At 47.2% G+C, this 22,368-nt stretch overlaps 1 protein-coding gene across 1 annotated transcript; it reads right to left on the reverse strand.

The window, feature by feature from the left end:
- Positions 1 to 643: 643 nt before the first annotated feature.
- VSTM2B (V-set and transmembrane domain containing 2B) lies at positions 644 to 20,712 on the reverse strand. Its single transcript, XM_071440304.1, has 5 exons — positions 20,051 to 20,712; positions 19,267 to 19,451; positions 17,681 to 17,710; positions 16,486 to 16,903; positions 644 to 1,357 (listed from the first exon to the last, which is right to left on the reverse strand). The coding sequence occupies exons 1-5, from the start codon at positions 20,121 to 20,123 to the stop codon at positions 1,269 to 1,271; spliced, it is 795 nt and encodes a 264-aa protein (XP_071296405.1). The 5' UTR covers positions 20,124 to 20,712; the 3' UTR covers positions 644 to 1,268.
- Positions 20,713 to 22,368: the final 1,656 nt, after the last annotated feature.

Below are 22,368 nucleotides of genomic sequence, written 5' to 3' on the forward strand. Positions count from 1 at the left end.
AATGCCACACAAGTGACAGAACAAGAGTCATAGTCAGGCATAGGAAATTTCAAGGCAGTTCACTAAATTCAGCTAACGAAGGTCATGTTTCTTTACCAAGTCATCTTACTGGCTCACTTGAAAAACAAGCATTTTGCAACAAAAAATAACTATTTGCTGTAAAAAAGTTTCTTTAGAGGAAGCTTACCTGGGTAAGAAAAGTGACACAATTATGCATTTAAAAAATCTGAATATATTTCAAACAAATCTTGGAACTAGGGAACACAACATTCCAGAAGGATTCATTTTGATTTTCCACTGCTTGATTCTCCCTTTTTTCAGAGAGGCCTGGGACAAACCAAAGCAATTTACATTGAATGCCACACATGGTCCCACTGTCCATCTTCCAGATCTTGCCCTGACTGCCCAGAGGTAACTGTGGTTTACTTTCTTGTGGCACCAAGGAAAAGGCAGCTGCAGCCTGGCACTGGCTGCCTGCACGTTCTGCTGTGGGCTTTGGCACCAGGTGAGGGTGTCTGAAAAATAACTGATTTCAATTTTATTTTGTTTGTACTTTCCTCAAGTCTCTCTGCTTTGACAAGGCAGGGAAGGCATGCAGCCATCAAGCTTTCTCAGGGACATTCAGGACACAGGGAAAGGCACACACATCTGTAAAAACTTTATTTCAAAATCTTTTTATTCAACTGTTATTCAGCAATATACAATACAGTTTATAAACAAATGTCTTACCTTGTTTCCAATCTTCATTTAAAAATAAATATTATTGACAGTGAATATTAATTATGGTAAGATGTACCTTTTTAATGTCTCCAAAAGAAATAATTTAATTAAAAAAGAAAAAGGAAATCCAAAAAAACCTAAACACAATAATCTACTAAAAATATTTCCTTTCTTAGGAAGGGTTTGACCCAACATCTTTACATATTGTCATAAAGATAACTGCTCAACAGTTCGTGCAAAATGAAGAGTCAGAGGGAAGGTTTAGAAAAGAAAAAAATATTACATTAAAATAGAGAAATCATAAGTGCCATGCACAGAGCAGGGCTTTACACCATAGAGTCTGGAAACTAGATGCATTATTCTATGTGGTTTACTTTCTTGTGGCATCCCCAAAAATATGTTTTTCCCCCCATGTAGAATTTATCATGCTTCTTTCAGTCTCTTTCTGTCCATCTTTAAAACGGTAGGGATTCCTTTGTCAGGGGTTTTGTTTGTTATTAAATAGGTTCCTTTCTGTTTGGCTGAGGAGGAGTGGAGGGAGCAGTCCGTCAGTGGTTTACTAATAAATGTACAAGCTTATGCAGTATTAACAGGGACATGTATAGGAGTGGGTCTGTAGCATAAATAGGTCCTGTACCTAGAAGAGAAAGAGACAAGGGAGAGAAGGAGATTTGATTTTTTTATCTTTTCCAATATAGAAGATTAAATGCAAAAGAGAAATATAGGAAGATTCGTTTTTATCACTTCAGTGCCAGGGGTCAGAAGCTTAATTTTAATAGTAAAACAGCATCCTCAAGCTATTCAACTCAAATAGCTTTTTCCTCCCCCTCCCAAATCTGACTCCACTGAGGTCATTTCATTATGTGTTACTAATGGTATGCCTAAACTTGGCTTCAGCCAAGTTACCAGCAATTGAGATTTCTATAAATACACCATAATCTGGTATATAGTTTCTTGAGAAATGACAGGTATCAACCACCCATTACTTTAGAGGGAAATGACAAATGCTGTGTCTGTACTTCTTGATTAACAGGACATGAACCCATTCCATTTGGAATGGGAACAGCAAGACCTTGACATCTTCTTTACCTTTTATGGGAAAGAGCAGAATTTTAAATTAAAAATGTGCTCAGGAGCTATAGAAAAACAGAGGTCAGGTGTGGAACACATCTGTTCCTGTCAGCCTGTCCCAAGGAGAGCAGTGAGCTCACTCATGGGGCAGGACACGCTGAGGAAACTGCTCCCAGCAACCAGGGGCAGCCACTCCGTGCTGCAGCCACCCAGGCTGTCCCTGCCTCACACCCCTGCTCACCAAGATACTCCCTCAGTTCTTCTATTTTCTAGTGAGGTGGCTATTTTCTAGCTGAAAAGATACAAAAAGGTGTGCACACATCTTCTGTGTGCACTGTGGTGTGCCCCTCTCACTGGCATGAGGTCTCATGGCCACGCTCAGCCAAGAGAGCAGGGGACACAGGCATGAGGCATTCCCTGGAGCACCCCCTTTCCCTGGAACAGCCCCTTTCCCTGGATCAGCCCCATTCCCTGGATCAGCCCCATTCCCTGGAGCAGCCCCATTCCTTGGAACAGCCCCTTTCTCTGGAACAGCCCCTTTCCCTGGAACAGCCCCATTTCCTGGATCAGCCCCATTTCCTGGATCAGCCCCATTCCCTGGAGCAGCCCCATTCCCAGGAGCAGCCCCTGCCACTGCTGCAGGGCAGGACACAGGTGCCTGGCACTCCCTGAGCCTGGCTCAGCCCATGCAGCCAAGGCCAGGCTGGGCCACAGCAGCTGCCTGGCCCAAATGTCCCTGGGGACACCTTCCTGAGCCACCAGAGGACCAGCGTGTGCAGCTGCCACCAGCATGGGATGGATGTGGGACAAAAGCAGGAGCCCAGTGGGAATCTGCCCTGCAGCTGAAGTGCAGAGGGACAGCTGGGGAGAGAGATCCTCCCTGCTGAACACCCACCTACAGGAGTGACCAATGCCCAAAACACTGACTGCCACCCAGACTCTGAGAGACACTTTGCAAAGCATGAAAAATTTAAAAATAAGTTTTCTGTATCTCTGGAAAGGTATTCAGGGCACTTCTGTTTACGAAACTCACTTCAGGCATGGTAATGTGAATACTTTAGTCTTGGTCTCTAGGACATGTGAGCGTCTCCCAGCTGTGGCATGATCAAAGGAAATGCCTCAAATAGTGCCTGAGCAAAGCACTGCTCTTGGACTCACTGCTCCAGCTGCCTCATAATCTGTACACACCTCACCAGCAATGCTGGAGCATGATTACCCACATCAAAAACAGAACACAGCAATGTGGTGTGCAATTGAGGAACTCAGGAAATGTCCCCACAGTGCTATCTCACAGACACCCAGACTGTGTGGTGATTATTTGGTTATTAAGGTTTTAATTAAATCCCTGCATGCACAAACATGTGCTCAGGACTGCCTGCCCAGCAAGGTATTAAGATGAATACAGGATTTTTGTTTTGAAAGCTGAAAAATCATTAACAAACACAACTAACTCCAGCAGCTACAGGGGATAGTTGCAACTCATTGCAAAAAGACACTAGGAGTGTGTGTGCAGGGAAGTCCCCTCTTCTGGGACAAGGCACAGCTGCAAGAAGGCCAGCCCAGGACAGTCCCCATGGGCTGTCACTGTCCCCTGAGCCTGGGGATGGCAGGGGCAGCCTGGCAGAGCCAACACTCCTGGCAGCTGCACACAGCTCAGGGCCAAATTCGTGCCAATTCCAGGCCTGGCCAGCACTGCAGGGAAGAGCTGGCCTTGGATATTTATTATGATCAAACCTGAGGGTGCTGAGAAGCCATTCCTTCCCTGCTAGGGAAAAAACCCACTCTTCTCTTCTGAGAACCCATTCTTTCCCTGCTTTCAATGAGCAGGGCTTGAGTCTGAGATGCTGCCAGTTGCTCAGACAGCAAAATGTGCTTTTGTGAGGGGGAATTCCCCTGGAAACACAAGAAACAACCTGGAGAAAGGGGCTCTTGAAGCTCAAGTGTCCTCACCACTATGGTGCTGAAGGGCTGCCAGGAACACCAGCTTAGGATGGCTTCTGCTTTGAAGGGAAAGCAGGATTAGTCACAGCTCCTTACAGCACCTGTGTGCCTGCCTACCAAAATCATTCCTATGTTGGTTTTACCTTTATGTACTAGTTTTAGTTTAAATTTCAATTCAGAACTGTGAATTCAACAGTCCAAGTTTTGTCTTTTCCTTCTGTAGAAACTGCTGTTGTTTTTAACCTATATTCTCCATCTTCTCTGATGGCAGAATGTGAGTTCAGACTCTGTTAAAAGAATCTCAGCAGTTAAATGAAACATATTAAAAAATATTTGAAAGTGATTATTCTTACTGAACACCACATACAAGCTTCTTTTTCATACTGATTCAGTGCAGTTCTGCTCTAAGACTTCAGGCAGTATTGGACACACAGAACTCCAGAATTCTCCTCCCTCTAAATATAAGCAGACCAGAAAAAGAATTTCAACAACAAACTGAACTTAAGTGTCCTCAATTCTGCTGTTACTGCAGTAGTAGAAGTCTTGACTAAAGTTAATAAATTGCTACATCTGTAGATGTAAACAAACAAAATGTGGGCTTGAGCATGAGGCTCTGGACACATGATTGACCCAGGTGTGAGAAGAGAGGGTTCTTATCCAGACACCCTAAATCAGGAGTACACAGTTACTTGCAAACTACAGACACTTGGGAGAAAACATTTCACTGTTCTTTTTAATATTCATTTGATGTTCTGTTATTGCAAGCTTATTTATCCCTATACAGACTTAAAACTTTGCTTTTAAAATATTTATATGCTCATGGCCAAAAGGGAAAGTCTACCCCCATGCAGAACAAGAACAAATTGTTCTCTTTGTGTATGGTGAATTGCTCTCTGGCACCACTCATCCTTCTTTGCAATTTATGACATAATAGTGTTTTACTGTAATTTTCTATTTAATATTTTTTTTTATGCCAGAATTAATCACAGTTTGACTTAAAGCAGTTCAATCAAAAATAAACATTAATTAACCAAGTGACTTGTGACACCCAGAAAAAATAGGGATGATTCTTTTGCAAGCTATATTTAACCAATGGTCAAAACCCACAGTTTCATGCAGTCACCTATTTTTCTTACTAGAAAGAATCTGAAAAGTCCTTTGATGTCTCTTTCTGAGATGGTGGTAAAATGCAGTGGCCCATATAATAAAAAAGCTGAAAGACATCAGTAGCCTATTTTCCTTGAAAGATGAGATAACACCTAAAATCTGACTGCCTATTGATGATGGAGCTGGGGCCCTGGCTGGCAGTGTCACAGACATTTCTCTGTAGTGCCTTTTATGCAGTGACCTGTTAGCCCTGGCCTATTTCCTTACAGAACAATGCCCAATTAAAGCCCTCAAACCTGGCATTTCATTAAGAAGTGGCCATGCAGATTGATCTGTCCTATCAGTCCAGAAAATTTAGACTGCGCTTGATATACGTTCTTGTTCTGGTATCTATGGAAAAAATGGAGTTTTATATGGGTTGCTAGTCAAGGATCATTACAAACAATAACCTCCTAGATAAAGCAGATTCTCACTCACTGACATACATTTGGAGCACTTGCATTGAATTAAATTTCCCCAACTTCAGACCTAAGAGCTTCTTAGAAGTTTTTAATTGAAATTACTAAAGTCACTATACACTCACTGAACCAAAGAGATAATAAGCTACACCCCATTAGAACTATTCCACAGTTTGAGACAAGATCTTATAAACTGTATACACCCTTCCACTCTTAAGTACTTCCAGTACAATCCACACACTGCATTTTTGCTTTTTTTTTACCTTTTATTTTGTAACTAATGCCTTAAAATTCCCAGTCCTCCCCAGGAGCTAATTCTCCAGGAAGCTGTGCAGAAGTGCATGCAGAGCCTGTGCTGGTTTTAGCAGACCCTCCCAGCTCTACCCTAGAGCACTGCATGGAGCAGGAGGTGTTGCTGTTCAAAGCAGTATTGGTACAACAGGAAAAACCACTGAACTGTGGTGTCCCCACTGCTCCTGGCTTTTGGCTGGCTGTGGATCATCCTGCCCAGGCACAGCCTCAGCTCCTCAGCTGCCTTTTGGGGGAGCTAATTTCAGCAGTGCTGACTTCCCACATATTTATGAGCAACTGCATGGGCTCTGCTTGCCACTGAACCTGCCTAGAAGGCACGATGACAAAATTAGTTTTCTATCCACTACAGTTTTTATTTATGATTCGCCGAGTTTTGGAACAGCTTTCCATAACTCATCTCAAGAAAATGCCTCACAGAAGTCAGCATATGTTTTTATTTCTACACAACCATGCAGGTAGAAGCTTGTGATTCTGCTTTGTTCCTTCATCCATGACATCAAGGTTTTTAAGGTCAGGAGTAAATCTTCTCACACAGCCAGGTGAAACCACCAGCATTGCCCTCCACACCTTTCATGATAATGCCCACATTTCACTTCCTTATCCACACCAGAGCCTCAAACTCTCCAGGAAGCTGAAAGCAATTTTACTGGCCAGAAGACACTGACCAGAGTTTTGTAAAACTCTGTCATCATTTTAGGTCTTCTCAAATACCCCTGAGTTTCACTGTTTCTCTACTTTCTCTCTCAAAATATCCACTGCAATATTCAGGCCTTTATTTAGAGGTGAATTGCCAAAACCCCACCTTACAAGAGTTACTGAAAGCCTCCTGTCCTGGTTTTGGAAACTCAACAGGTCTTAATATTTCAAATAAGATTTCATTTGTATTTGGAGTATTTAGCAGTCCTGAAAAGAGGACACTAAATTACAATAATTTACTTGCCCACTCCTGTATCTATTTATGTGCTGGGCTAAACTCACCTGAAAACAATGAGGTAAGGCAGAATTTAAGGCTTGATAACTCTACAGAAGCTGCATACAGGGCAGCACAGTGCAAACTTCTGAATAGATAGAAATTATGTGTATTTGAGGAAAAAGCCAATTCCTTGTAGTACCCTGGTCCTTAATTTTGACAAGTTCTTGATGTGACAACTTGAAAAGTTCACCTAGGACAGAAGACTGGTGTTTTAGTGGTTTGGTGTTTTAGACTTTAGTGTTTTAGCATGGTAGCAGTAGGGCTACAGATTAGAAAACAAATAAATTGGTTGGAAATGAGAGAGAGGTGTAGTCATGCAAGGAAATGATGCAGAAATAAAAGTTTGGTTCTGCTAAGAAGCTAAGAGAAGAAAAATACTCCTTTTCTGCAGTATTGATTTTCTGAAGCACTGCAGTGCTCTGCTGGAAGTCAATGTGTGAGTGCCTGTGGGACAGGACAGACACAGGCAGTGGTACAGGAGCTGGGGATGTGTTCCTTAAGGCACCTGCAACCACTGAGGTGGATTTTGATCTCAACAGAGCTCATTTTAACTGAGACTCACTAAGGCCAAATTTTCTTTAAAATGTTGGTACTGACAATCCCTGCCAAACATGCTGATGGTTCACAGAGCAGCCAAGTGCTCTGTGATCCTCTACAGAGGCTCTCCCCTCTCCTGGGTCACAAGGACATCATTAGACATAAGGCACAGGATTAAATGGACAATTGCTCTGACCCATTCCACAGCTGCTGCAGGTCTGCAAGGCACAACACCTTTGTTTTACAGCTATCACTAACAGGAGCTGTTGAGCTAGTGGATTTGATGAATGCAGGGAAATGCATATCTGCTATGGAGCAAGAAATTATCCTGTATTTATACACAAATACTTCTGGTGTTAGATTCCCAGAGAAATAAGCAGTTTTCATTGCCAACAGACTGGCAAAAAACTATCTGCCACCAAAGTTACAAGAAATAGGGGTAACACAATATGGGAAATATTTTCCCTCAATATCCCCATTTCCCTTCTGTAGTAGCCAAAAGTGTACAGAGCAATCAGCACTCTTACCAAAGCCTCCCTCTGCTCCTCCAACCACTCCATGTGCCTGTGAACAGCTCTGTGTTGAGGGCAGGCAGGGCCCACTGACAGCCCAGCAGCTGAGCTGAGGGAGCCAGGCCCTGGGGAGCTGCTCTTGGGATCTCTGCTACACTGGAGAGAGCCAAACCAACCACCCAAGCACTCCAAATCTCCCCTTGGGAGAAATTAAAGAGCAACTTCCAGACAACAGCAGGAGTAATTTGTAACAAGCTCCAAAAGGAAACACTGCTCTAGACGTGTCAATGGAGAACAGAAATGCACCCTGAATGCTTAAAATGAGTAATTCATTCTATATAGATTATACAGTTCAAATACTTTCTATTAGTTTGCATTTAAATAAGCCAGTAACTTTCCTCTTTTAAGACCTGCAGCTGGGCTCTACTTTGTATTACCCTCACATAAACAGATTTCTGCTTTGGTATCAGTGGGATGATCTCTCCTTGCCAAACATCTTATTAAGACACTTAAACCATGCAACTATTGTTTTAATTTCCAGAATTTTCTGCAGTTCCATGATCTAAAATTAACGTCACAAAACCAAGAACAATTAATTCATTCCTTTAAAGTTAAATAACAAGAGAGACAAAATTCTTTGTAATGAAATTTGGTGGAAAATGAATTCTAAATTAAAATACAGAGAAAAATAAGTAACTGAATGAGTGGTAGCTCAGGTAAATAAGTAGCCAGTCCTACACTTCCTATTTCTGTACTATTATGTGAGCAATTCCAGAGCATATCATACACACAAGTAGCAAAAGGAGAACTCAAATTGCTCGGATCACAAGGCAATGAAAAATACTGGGAGCTGGTTTCAGCTACTGAGCTTTGAAGCAAGTTTGGGGCATATTCTCAGGTTTTTCATTATAAATAGGAGGACTAAAAAGTCATATTGCAGAAAAGCAGGCAAGCTAGATATGGTCACACAATTCCATAGGGACTTTATGAAAAGACTGACAATGAGTCCCCCTGGACTGGAGCACAGATTTCACATTCTGTAAATGATATAAGTTGTAAATATTTGCAACCCAGAAATAAAGATGATGACCCTGTGGTTCTCACTTCACTGTTTTTAGAGTATTTTTTACTCGATCAGAATTAGGAACAAGCTGCCAATGTAGTTGTAATTATCACTCCAATCAGAATTACTGAACTTAAGCAGATGCAAGTGCAGATTAAGGATTTTTTTTAAATAACTCTATCCTGTCCATACTGAAAGAACAGAGCTAAGTGCATTAGCAGAATGCATGATGACACACGAAAAATGGCTGTACTGAGAGCATGTGCCTGGAAAAAAAGCAGAGCCTGTGATTTCAATAAAGAAGGGATCACCTTTTTGCTGTAGACAAACAGCAGCATTTTGGGACTGACCCAGAAATACAGAGACCCTCCAAATATTTCCAATGACTGATATTTGCTAGATGTTAGTTAACCAAAGACTCTGCTATGCCCTAGGTGTCAGGGAGGCAAAGCTTTGCAGAATAAGGTAGCAAAGGGTTATTTGACAAAACTGTGGACATGGGATATTGCTCAGTACCCTCTGTACATGTGAAATCTCCAGCTCCTCGGCGTGAGAGGGATTCAGATTAGCAGGCCAATTCTAAAAATTATAAAGCAGTAAACTAGTTCTAATTACATCTGTTTGATGAATTTTACCCATAGAATCACAGAACTGGTGAGGTTGGAAAAGAGCTGTAAGATGACTGAGCCCAGCCATGAGCTCAGCACCACCACACTGTGTACCACTAAGCCATGTCCTCAGGTGCTACCTTGCCATGTCTGCTGAACACCTCCAGCAGCATGGCAACAAAACAACAGGTGTAGAAAACAGTGTCCATGAGAGAGCTCCCTGTGCTCTGCCTGCTTTGGGAGTCAGAGCCTCTCCCTGCTCACACAGGAATGTCCTGCTCCTGATGCCTCAGGTCTTAGCTTTTCTATTTTTCAGATTCTGTGCTGCTTTAGTGTGTGGGTCTGGGCTTCACATTAGGGGATGGTGAGCTCTGTGCACAGAGCAGGGAGACAAAACAATTCCCTCTCTAGCTGGGGACCAAGGACAAATGATCCAGATCTCAGGCCCAAGAGCACAAACAACAGCATTCCAAAGGGAGCAAACAAGAAGGATTGGACTTCATAAGCTGAATCTGTAATTGGACAATTAGCTCCAATACACTAATGGATCAGAACTTATAAAAGTGAGAGACCTCATGACCACTTGTCCATTTTTGTGGCCATTTTGGGTTGTGCTGCACAAGTAGATCAATTGACACTCTTAATAAATCCCTACTTTATTCTTTAGCTCTGTCCAGTCTCTGTTCCAGGTGGGCCTTCCCCAGGCATCCCTCCCAGGCAGGGCAGGGTGAGAGCAGCAGTTGAGGGGAGTGCTTGGGCTCTGCTCAGTGAGCACAGCTCCCCCCTCCAGCCCAGCACAGCTCGTGCTGGCTCACACAGACCCCTCTGCTCTGCCAAACTGCTCTTCTTTCCAGCTAATAAAATTGCCTCCCAGCTGATAACAGCCTAGCAATATAAAGTGCTTGGTTGTTAGCTGCTGTTGTGACAAATAATACCATTCTGCTGACAACCCCATTTTTTCCAATACAAACCTACTTGAACTGTTTATTATTGACATATGGGACTGCTCTACCATTATCTAATTTTAAAAAACACATAGTAAACAGCAATAGTGAGCCTGACAGCATTCTTACTGCTTTAGCAAAGCTAAATCAAAATCCAAAGCAACCTCCTTTTATTGCCAGCACAGTCCTGTCAGGCTCTCTTAAGTAAAAAAGGAAACACCTACACAGGACTACGGTAAGATTAATTTCCTGGCAGAGGCTACTTTGTGTTTGCTTCCCAGCTACAGCCCACACTGCTAAAAGCCTTCTCAGAACCAGTACCAGCAAGGCTGTCTGGGCATTTCTTTGTGCCACCACTGCTAAGCTTTAAACTGTTAGGGACCTCTATAAATCGACAGCACAGTTCAAGCATTAGTTTATACATCAGTAAAGCTGCACTGGTATAGCCGAGGTGGGGAGTGAGGAACAATTACTGCCTCTCATAAAAGATACAAAGTTAGCTGGTGCTGCAAACTATGACTCTGCTTTGCAAAGTATCCATTGAAATCATGTATAAAGAACCAGCACTACACGTGTGTTCCTGCCCCAAATGCTGTTTGCTCATGCAAAAACACATGTGGGTGCACTGAGCCTTTCTTCATATAAATTTCTAATTCTCACTCACTAGTTAATCAATCATATATAGAAATTTAGACCAGTGTTAAATACAGCTTCAATATTCACTAAAAAGACCTGTAATACCCCCTTCATTGTGTTTAGTAATATTTTTAGAAGATTTTTTTCATCTATAACTTAAAGATTTCAAAGAAATTCAAATAATATTTGGATTTCTTCAAGGGCACTGAACAGGCTGGAGTAGAATAGGTTAGTACAGTTTGTCTGTCCTCTGGGGAACAAGCAAGAACCGCTGAAAGGAGGTTACTCAAATAAATTGCATTTCCACAGTACAAAAACACCCGGGCACAGCTTGTTTCTGCCCTAGATAATGAGGTGACACAGTACAGCAGTTAGTGCTTTTGTCCAGTTCGAGAATTAATCCACATTACACAGACACAAAAGAAGATATTTGACCTCACTTGTCCCCAAAGCAGTCTAATTTGCCTAGATATTAAAGTGCTAGTGATGTGTATTTAATGAGAATTCTTTTTGCATGTTTATTATCCAGTGACATTTAGGAGGTCAGCCTGATAATTCAGTTATGGCCTCTGTCTTGCTACTTTATTTAATGTAAAGGAAAATGTGACGTGACCCAGGTTGCATTTAACTACAAGGAACATCAGAATTGAGCTCACACATGGTCTCATAAAAAGCACAGGGGAAGTGGAGTAGACCCAGACATTACTGAGTGGGAAAGGCAGGGAGCCTGAGCTGAACGGCCTCACAGACTTTCCTTTCTTGCTATTTCATGTAATGTTCATCTGTCAAACATAAACGAGCTCCACAGGCTGTGGCTCCAACTAGCAGAGAGTCATTAAAGCTCTGACAAAGCCAGGAGAGCCCTGAACTCAAACCTTCCCCCAGAGTTAGTCCAAACCCAAGCACAGAGTGCCCCTGAGCAGCCCCAGCCCTGCACACAGTGAACCCTGTGCTCCTTCCTGTGCTGTCTCTGAGCTGCACAGACAGGTTTCTTGCTGCCAGTGCCCAGCAGAGATCTGAGTGTCCATGTGCCCCCAGCTGGGCTGGCTGTGCCTGCCCTGCTCTGCTGAGCACCACGGGGGCTGCAGGGGCTGCTGCTGCCTGATCCTGGCCAAGCAGCCCAGCAGCAGAGCTCCTGCTGCCTCACACATAAAGGGCTTTGAGGAGGGCAGGGACAGGCATGGAGTGAAGGTTTATGTTCTTCCTTGCCATGACCACTTCATCTGTGCATAACACATGTGCCTGTGTTCCTCCTAGAGCTTCTTGTTTCACACTCCCATCTTTGTTTATTTTATTTAAAGCTTTCACTCCTGAGCTTTGAGGCTGGAGATCAAACAAATAAAAGGGGATTTGGAAGCTGCAATGTCTGATCTACATTCTGCTCAGAAGTTAAACTAAAAATTGCCCCCAAGCCAATACACAGGTACTCATTTTGGAGAGCATTTGATAGCATATAATACAGTCAATTTCCCTCCCAGGAGGTCAGGATGAAGATCCTTGTTTATTACTGCACCATCAGATGACAAAGTTAGCCTCACAAGTAAGGCACTGGACTTAAATTTAGAAGATCTGAAATTAAGTTTTCGTATTTAATTTCACAGCTATCACAGGACACAACAAAGTCAGTTATTGTTCTTGTGTCACTTATGTGTCTCAAACACTTGGACTACAAACTTCCTGAGACAGAGATAGCGTGTGTTTCACTCAGTGATGCTCCTGCATCCCCCCTGCTCTACCCAGTGAAACCAGGAGCACTTCCAGACAGTAACAACTTGCACACTTTCACTTGCTCACCCCCATTTTTCTCCTACAGTGTAAGATTCCATTTGTGTACAAGCATTTAAACTAAAAGCTCAATATTATTTCATTTAGAACCACAGGGATGACTGCTTCTCTGATAGTGTTAAAAATGTTCTTGCCAGCAGATCTTTGTCTCCTCACAGCCCAAATCCCATTTTCTGGGCTTCCATGAGACCACAGTTTTTATATGGTTGTTTAAACATCGCAGATAAAATTCTGTTTAAGTAGCTAATATTTGTGGCATATTGGTCAATTTTCCAGTTATACTGGATCTATTGCCTTATGTACCACAATGCTGACACAGACTTCAGGCAAATACCATTTCTGATGATGTTCAAAACAATGGATTTTCTGTTTATACCCAGTTTGTCAGATGAGACTCTCTGCTCTTTAAATAATCTCAGTAACAGACACATTTATCCTAATAAATTCATGTTTCAGTTCACTTAGAAGATGTAAAGAATCATACTTTTCCATGGTGCATGACTGGGGCAGCAGCTGAAGTCAACAAGAGCCCTGCAGGCACATCCCAATGGAGCATTTGATCTGTAATCATGTTTATTGGAATCCAAGTACATAGAGGCCCCCTCTTACTACACTGAAAGTATTGGGAAGATTTCTACTGCAAGGAAAACAGGATTAGAGGCCAATTCATGCAGGATACTGTAGCTAGTGCCATGCCATCAGCTCTCAGGCAGAGCTCTGCAGTGTCTTAAATGAGGATATTTCTTAATCACTGATAGCAAATCCATTGTCCGACCACATTTCTGCTTTTATACAGAGGAAATATCCCTGTGTACAATGAAAAGACTTAGAAATGCTAAGTACTGCAAATGTATCAGACTATTCAATTATTACACACAGATTTGGTGCAAGCACTTATCTGTATGTGTTATGGAGCTCAAAATAGGATAATGAGGCATGTGTATTACACTGCTATGCAGATATAACTCCTACAGCAACACCAGGTTAGGTCCTGCAGTCTAAACACCACATGAACAAAGATTTAGTTGGATTTGTTTGTCCTACTGGGTGGAAAACCAGTTACAACACTGCCTTGGGAGTGGACTCAAAACAGGGCTTCTAGTTCCCAGAAGTAAATAAAGGGGAAAACCCCATTTCCTATAAAGCAACTGCATTCTTTAAGGAGAACAATAATTACTGTACCTAACTGTAGCTCTAAAGAACACCACTTGAACATACAAATGGGAAACCAGAAGGTCTAAGATGTCATTTTCATTTAGGACATTTTGAAGAAAGTTTAGTGCTTCTCCAACCCAAGTGGCAGCACTGGAGACCCCAGTCTTCCCTTTCCCCCTGCAAGCCCTCATCACACTGACTGCCATGATAACATTTTATCCAGGTTTCTATGAAATATTCATGTCTAGGGAAGACTTCTTGCCTCTACTGAGGCTGTCTCTCAGCTTCAGACCAAATCCCTGTCCCAGACAGTCCTTCTAAAGGACCCAGGAGATGGGGACTGGGACAGCAGCAATCTGCTTCACAGAAGCAACCAAAGAGACATCTTGTGGTAACAAGACTCAGGCAGTTCTGGTCCAGAAAACACCTGAATCAGGAATCTTTGAGGGTCAAGTCCCTCAGCTACAAATTTCCAAAGGCATGCTGTGATTGATGTTCTATTGGTTGGTAATTACAGGCAGCTCCAAACTACCACAGGTACAGAAATTACAACAAACCAGGGAGGATCCTGTTATCCAGGGAGATCTTGATTCAAGCAGAGTGAAAAGGCATTATTTCTACAAGAGGGCCATACCAAAATACACTATTAATTACCTCCCTCTTTTGGGGACAAAAGCAGGTTTACACCTTGTGAAGTCGGTGCAGGAACAGGAACAGCCTGACCTGGCTTTCTCCAGCTGGAGCTGCCACGGAGTGGCACTGTTCACAGAGACCTGTGTGCCCAGCAGGGAGCTCACAGCACCAGATCTTTGTTTAGCACTTTTGTAGCCTTCAGCATCAGTATCCACCTGGAGACCCCACTAGATGTTTTTCTGTACTCTGCTGCCTTTTTCACTGATTTAAATCATTCCATTGCCTCCACTGCTGGCCACAACACTACCAGTTTATTTTCAGATTTTAATGCAGCCTAGAAACGATGCAGAAGTGCCATATCCCAAACCACAGACATGTAAAAAATCAGGACAGACAGCAGTTTAGCTGATCTGGGCAGGAGGTCTTGCCCTCACAGGCATATGTGACATGCTGTCTTGGCAGCACAGGCTCACATCCATCTGTTGACGTGGAACTGAGCCCGCTGCACTTCCACCGTCCTGGTTTCAGTTCATAGGCACCACATGAGCTCTGGGTTCAGCAGGCAGGGTGCACAGTGCTGCAAGTCCTAAAGCCAACCTCTACTGTCAGCATGGAAAACACTGCAGGAATTCACACAGTCACAGAGTGGAGAGGAAACATGAGAACAAGCCCCAGCCCTGGGGTCCCAGGAGAGAAAAGCAGATATTTCCAAACAAAAAATTATATATCATGAGCATTACAGTGTCTGGTTTAATTTCTTGGGGTCGGTGGATTCAGCAAAAGCAAAATGAACTTCTTTAAATGCCCACAAGACCCTGTAGTTAAAACTCAGGAACTGTCACCTTATCTACCACTAGACAGCAATGAACAAGCAGCTCAGTCTTGGGAATGATAAGGAGTAAAATCTAACTTTCACATGTATTTCTACAGAAGAAAGAAACTAAATTATTCATAAAACAGGAAAAGGTGGTAGCCAGGTAAAACACAGCACCTATAAAGCACCAGCAGGTCACAGTGGCCCATACAGGGATGATTTCCATTACTGTGAGCCAAAACCTGCAACTGCTTGCCCAGAAAGTGTGAAGAGGTATCAGGAAGAAGTGTGAACTTCCCTGTGTGAAGATTATGAATCTGCGTCAGAAGAGGTTCGGCAGAGAAGGGAGCTCAGGGCCTTCCCTGCACAGTTAGGGGCACAAAACTGTTTCCCTTTTCCACAGAAAACTTGGCAGGGACATTTGTTCAACATTAGCCAAGTGACAGGGGCTGAGAGGAGAGCTGAAGCCCAGCCAGAGCAGCACCACACCTCTGAAGCCTGAAACAGTTTTGCAATGCAGATTTAAGACTATGTTCTTCATCCCGGACATTCCTGTCATTGGATAAATAAAGGTTTATAACTGCCTTCTCTGGCAAACCACAGTATGGTAATGTGGCATTAATAACTTAATACAGTATTAACTGATAGACAATCAGTATTAGCATGATGTTTACATTTGGAAAACATTATAGAGCACTGTATCTCCAATTCTTATCCTGCCATTAATTCAGATGTGGAGCTCATTACACAGCAATTGACATTTCCCTTCTGAATCTGCATCCTGCTCTGCACAGGCCTCGCATCTGCTTGGGACAACTAGCCCTGTAAGCCACGTGCTGATCTGAATTCTCTGCAGAACATCCATGGTGTTTCGCTCACTTGAGGCTGCAGCTGCTGTTTCAGATGCTGCAAGGGGGTTCTGACCATGGGGCCCCCCATTGCACCTACCAAAGGGATGCAGGTCCCAGCCTTGTACTCGGACCCATCTCCCCAGCCCCATGCCTGTGTTCACTCCTGTCCCGGGGCAAGGCACAGTCCCGGCCTTTGGGACAGCCCAAGCGCACTTTGCCAACAGCCTCGGGCGCAGTTACTCAGTTTCAGCATCACAGTGGGAGTCCCCCACGGCAGCGGGGTCACCGTGCCCGACCCGCAAGCGATGGCAGTGCCGGGGCAGTGAGTGCCATACGGGAACGGGGTCCCTCCCGCCGCGCCCTACCTGACCCGTGCTGCTGGCGGAGGATGGCGGCCTGCCCGGGCGGCGGCGATGCCGAGGAGGCTGCGGCGGCGGCCGTCGAGGCGGTGGCAGTGGCGGTGGCGCTGGCGGCGGTGCCGCCCGGGGCGGGGGCCGGCGGCGGCGGCGGGCGCTTGGCGGGCCCGGGCGGGGCCGTGGGGCGGGCGGCAGGGCCGTGGCGGCGCGGGGCGGCCCCGCTCTGGATGTGCGACACCGCCTCGGCCGCCTGCACGTCGGGAGGGGCGAAGCGGGACAGGACGCGCAGCAGCGCCTGAGCCTTGTGCTCCTGCGTCTCGTCGTCGCTGTAGTCCGACACGCGGCACTGGTAGACGCCCTCGTCCTGCCGCCGCACGCCCGACAGGCGCAGCCGGTGCGAGATGTCGTTGCCCTGGACGCGGACCGTCTGCAAGAGAGCGCACGGCCGGCACGGCCTCAGCGGGCTGGCCCAGCGCCGTGCCCTCTGCTGCCGGAGCACGGGGCCGGGCTGGCCCCCCAGAGCAGCGCACACAGCCCAGCACCTCGCTGCCGGAGCCCTACCTCGCGGGGGCTACCCACAACCAGCCCTGTCCCCATCGCTCCGCGCCACGTCCCCGCTGTCACTGACAGCGCTCTGCCACCCGCCCCCGCGGGGGTTCTGTCGCCCCCCGGCCCTCAGGAACCGCCCGAACCCCCCCGGGGAAAGCGCAGCCCCCGCCCGCTGCAGCGAGCCGAGCCCGGCTGGTGGCAGGGCCCCCTCTCCGGGCCCCCTCTCCGGGCCCGAGTGCTCAGCACCGCGGAGAGGGGCAGCGGCTCCCGGGCCGCATTCCAGGGAAACGAGCGGGTGTCCTGCGGGACAGCCAGGGAACGGGGCCGCCTCAGGCGACTGGGGGCTGCAGAAGGCTGGGGAAAAAAGCAAAATTCTCCTCTGATTTGGCCCACAGTCCTTTTCCAACGTGGCTAAGGAAGGGCCACCTCCTCTGGATTTGCGAGGAATGAGACGTGACTGCAAAACCAGCAACAGATGGTAACAACGTCTTGAGCCGCGGCACAGCGAGGAGGGGAAACGTGCCACACTCCCGCCGTGCTGCGGGAGCGCGGCTGCCAGTGAGACCAGCTGCATTCGTGTGTCAGGAAATGAGGGGGGCATGCAGTAAATCCCACACGCGTGGGAGGAGGGGTGTGCACCCATCTCTGCACTTACGCTGATTTTAGTTGCATCCTTATTTGCTACCTAAAAGAACAGAAAAAAAGGGCAATTAGACTCAGCACTGCCAGCACATCAACAGGATGCTCATATTCCCACCCCGGTGGAAGGACAGGACATGGATAGATGCTTGCCATTCACACAGCCTGTGTGGCTCAGGGCAGTTCCCCAGGTGATGGGGAAGGCAGCAAACCAGTGCTCAGCCGGGGCGACTGTTCGGGTAAACTTCCCATGCTGCCCCACAGAAGCACTGCCTTCCCCAAGGGTGTGAACAGCAGCCAAAGAAACGCTTGTTGCATGCTCTGCTGCTCACAGTCACTGACAAGCACTGGGGAAGACGCTTCACCGGCAGCACAGCAGGGAAGGGCTTGAGCAAGCTGGATCCTGCATGGCTCAGGGCAGAGCTTCAGTCCTGAAACACCCTGGGAGCAGGTATCATGCAGCAGATTTCATATTTGGTTATGTTTTTGTCTCCAGCCAACCACTGTAAACCTAAGTGATGCCTCAGACCTCACTGATACGCCTCTCAGGGAGATGGTCATCATTCTCCAGGCTTGCTCTGTCATCATTTATTGTAAAAGCCGCTCACAGTTTTTATATAAGGTTAAAGAAGACATTTAAATCCAAGCGATTTATTTCCCAGTCTGACAACTGACTTACACTTTCCCCAGCTAGGCGGCATCGCATTAGCTCAGTGTCTATATGCTTTGCATCTCTATTTGAGCTCTGCAGGAAAACAAGCGTGCCACAGAGAGGGGAGCTGGCACAGGCACAGAGGCTGCCACGGGCCACCCTGCTGGCACAGAGGACGGGCCCTGGAGAGGATGACATGTCCTGCACAGTAGGGCAACACAGCCTCAAAGTCCTGCTTTACCCCACTCCTTGTACAGCCCCGCTTGGCACCTGCAAGTTGTCTTTGCTCTGCTGGGGAGGGGTGCAGAGTGAACTGGCTTATGCTGGGGAAACGCAGCTGAAAAATTCAGACTAAAGCCTGCCCTCAGACCAAGAAGCTTCCCAGGGGGAGGGCAAAAGGCACACAAGATTTAACTCTGCTTCATGCATTTTAATGGCTATATCTGACTGAAAACATCTTTCTGAGCCTCAGATATGGACATGAGTGAGGACATGGACAAGTAACTGTGGCACTGTAGGTGCAGACTGGTGCCACATTAATGTACCAACAGAGAGGTGTATCCCTCGTGCCTTTCTCTGCACTACCACTGAGCAGAGGCTCTCCCACCTTTTACAGTGATTTCTAGCTCAGTCCACAGAAGCACTGGTTTTTGCCTGTCCACACTCCATACAACAGCTTTTCTTGGGACCTCATTGCTAATTTTGCAGTGGAACATTTATCATTTTCTGTTTACAGTCCTTACAGCACTGATGTTTTTTCCTGACATGAAGTCCCTCACGGTGCATGCCCTGTACTCCTGCCTTCCTCAGAGGGCCTGGGCACACTGATGCTTCCTACTGGTGGCTGGCACTGGGCAGAGGAAGCACTCTGGGAATGCTGAGTTTATTCTGATCCCTGCCTAAGCATGTTGCATTTGATGAAGAGATATATCTCCATAGCAATGTATTACCTTGCTCCTGCTGCCGGGGACACTGATGGCTAATTCGTGTGCAAGTTCTCTGGCTGGCTCTTTAAGGTACCACCACTGGATTTCCAAGGAGTAAGAGGTGGATCCGCTGGCTCGGAAAGCACAAGGCATCTCAATATCATCTCCCTCCCTAACAGTCACATCTTTGGGAACTTCAGTAAAGGTAGCTGGGAGGGGAAGATAGAGTTACAAGGGCTGGTTAACGAGAGAGATTAAAAGGCAAGATCAGTCTAACGTGAGCTGTTTCAGCTCAAGAGCTGAGCGCTGACCGCGGCACAGATTTCCTGGAGCCGAGGGACCACAGGGTGAGCAGAGCATCCAGGACTGCGCACCCGGCCCCCATCACCCTACACCCGCGGCTTCAGCGGAAAGTTTGAAGAGGACTCAAAAACCCCCTGCTCCTTCTAAGAGAGCCCTCGGTTTGATACAGGGCCACCGGTGTGGCACTGTCCCCTCCCGCCGAGCGGCGCGGGGACTGTCCCGGGCTGCGCGCCCCGCTCCGTTCCGCTGCGCGCTGCCGGCAGCTGCGGCCCAACAACAGTGCCACCTTGTTCTGCCAGAGCCAGAGCCAGAGCCAAAGCCAGAGCCAGAGCCAGAGCCAGAGGCAGAGCCCGCCCGGGCAGCTCCCTGCCCCCAGCCCCGCGCTGGGAACGCGCCCGGGAGGCCGGGCCTGGAGCAGCGGGGCGGCTGCGGCCCCGCAGCCCCGACGGCCCCGCAGGCTCCCGCCGGCAAGTTGTGCCCGGAGCGGCCGGAGTTCCCTACTCACCGGTGACAATGAACAGCAGAGGAGCGTTGAACATCAGGTAACAAAGGGTGCAGAACAGCCCCCGACTTTCCATCGCATCTATGTGGGCTGCGGGCGGGGACCTGGCTGGGGGCGCAGCCGGGCACGCCTCAATCCATCGCACACAGCGGGCCGGGGCAGGGCTCCTTCCCAAAAAGCCAAAGCCTCCCGGCTAACCTCGGTTTGCGGAGAAGCAAATATAAAATCCACAGCCGGCTGCTCAAACTCGCTCGCAGGTGGAAGCGACGTTTCTGGGAATGCAGCAACAAAATCGCGTCCCGCTCCTTCTCTCCACCGCGGGCGGGATTCAACTGCCCTGCGCTGCGTGGGGGCTCCCGCAGCCCGGGAGCGAGGAGGCGACGCCGGGCGCCTCTCCGAGCCCCATCCCACGGTCGCCGCGATGTCCAGCGAGGCGGCGGCGGCGGCGGCGACGGGGACGAGCCTCCCCTCGCTGGTGCGCCCGGGCAGCGCCCGCCGTGCGCCCGTCGCGGGCTCTGCCCCTGCGCGGGGAGGCGGCGGCGGCGGCGGCAGCCCCAGCCCCAGCCCGAACCGAGCCGAGCCCGCCCCTCCCCGCCCTGCCGGCCGCTGGATCCCCTGGATCCGATGGATGCGCGGCCCCGGCCGCAGCTGCCCCCGGGCCCGGCCCCGCCCCGCCCCCCGCGCCAGGCCCCGCCCGGCGCCGCCCCGGCCCCGCCCCGGCCCCGCTGGGGCTCCCGCGCTGCCCGGCTCGGTTCGGCTCGGCCCGGCTCGGCTCGGCTCGGCTCGGCTCGGCTCGGCCCGGGTGGCGCCGGCAGCGCCCGCGGAGCCCCCGAGCCCGCAGCGGCCGAGCCGCGCTTTCGCCGCACCCCCAGCCCCACCTGGCCTCCTCCCGATCGCTCGGCGCCGTCAGCATCCCCAACTCCCTGCGTTTGTTAACATGCTCGCTGCGGTGTTAACATGCATTAAGGGGAAAAAAACCCCAACAAAATCCACTCCTATTGATTTAGAAAACAGCATCATAACAAGAAAACGTTTCCGTGGATCAGCTGTTTCTCAGGCTAATGTCCCAATTAAAAAATAGAAGCGTGAAAAGTCATCAGTAAAGTCATTACAGTGAGTATAAATAATAAGCAGAATTTGATTTTTGCAGTAACTAATGTGAGTGAGCTGTATTTTAATAAATTTGAAGTGCATTTCTGAAATATTTGCCCTTCGCCCCCCAGAAATTCCATTAAAAGTCACCATTTTGTTCAGCCACAACTTTATCACTGTGATGGCCTGGGACATGTGTTTTAAGATCCACAGAAAATTTCCTCTATATTTTTAATTATTTCATTCTATACCATAAAAAAAAGATGCATGATGATCTGGATACATGAAGATTTCTATGGAACAAAATATTTGGGAACATTCTTTTTTTGAATAACTAAATCAGACCAGCTTTGATTTATTCTCTAGCTCCCCAGCTACCTCCCTGTCCCATCACAAAAATCTCTGGTGGAGGTTGGACCCTGCCAGCTGCTGGCTCCCTGCTAGGAAAACCCACCTTTGCAAGGCTTCCATCAGGAAGTTCCAGTAAAATTCACACAGTCCTGAAGAATACCCAAGCTGCACCAAATCAATATTTCTTGCTGGAAAATTTTTTCTTCGCAGCATTTTCAGCCATTCCTACTGATCTTACAGTGACTTAAATCCTGTGACAGTCCTCTGGCAGGTCTATGACAATTTGCCTGAATAGCAACTTGCCTTTCTCCAGACTGGTTACTGGGAGCCTAAATCCTGCCCCAGGCAGGCCCAGTTCCCCAGGCAGGTGGAGTTAGCAGTCACAGAAACTTATTGTGATTACTAGTTCACACTGTTTAATTAAATTGTGTAACAATTGCTGACACTCTGCTTTTTCACCCAAAGGCTCAGTGCTTCATCCAGCATGATTCCTTTTTTCACATTGTCACTGTGCCAGAGTCCCCAGGCACTGCTCACCCACCAGGACATGAGGAAGGCAGGGAAAAGCCATCAGGACAGACAGACCTAAGAAAGCAAATCCAGCAGCCTCTCTGCTCAGCAGCACAAGTCTCCCAGTCAAATCCCAGGAATGGGTTAAGTTGGTCTTCTGCTAGAGAGGCAATTCCACAACTTTGTGCCCTCTGCACAAGGATTGATTAGAAAGCTCCTCTTGGATAAGCAGGATCAAAACAAGTAATTTTTACATCAAATGGCTAGTGACAAATCATGTTTTAAACACTTTTACTCAAGTTTTTATTAAAATTGATGTTTAAAAAGTTCTTCTGAGATTGCAACATTGTGAAAATTTACAACAGCTG

This window comes from Agelaius tricolor, unplaced genomic scaffold, assembly GCF_023055355.1.
Source record: "Agelaius tricolor isolate 1412-34295 unplaced genomic scaffold, bAgeTri1.0.p SCAF_15, whole genome shotgun sequence".
NCBI classification, from domain to species: Eukaryota; Metazoa; Chordata; class Aves; order Passeriformes; family Icteridae; genus Agelaius; species Agelaius tricolor.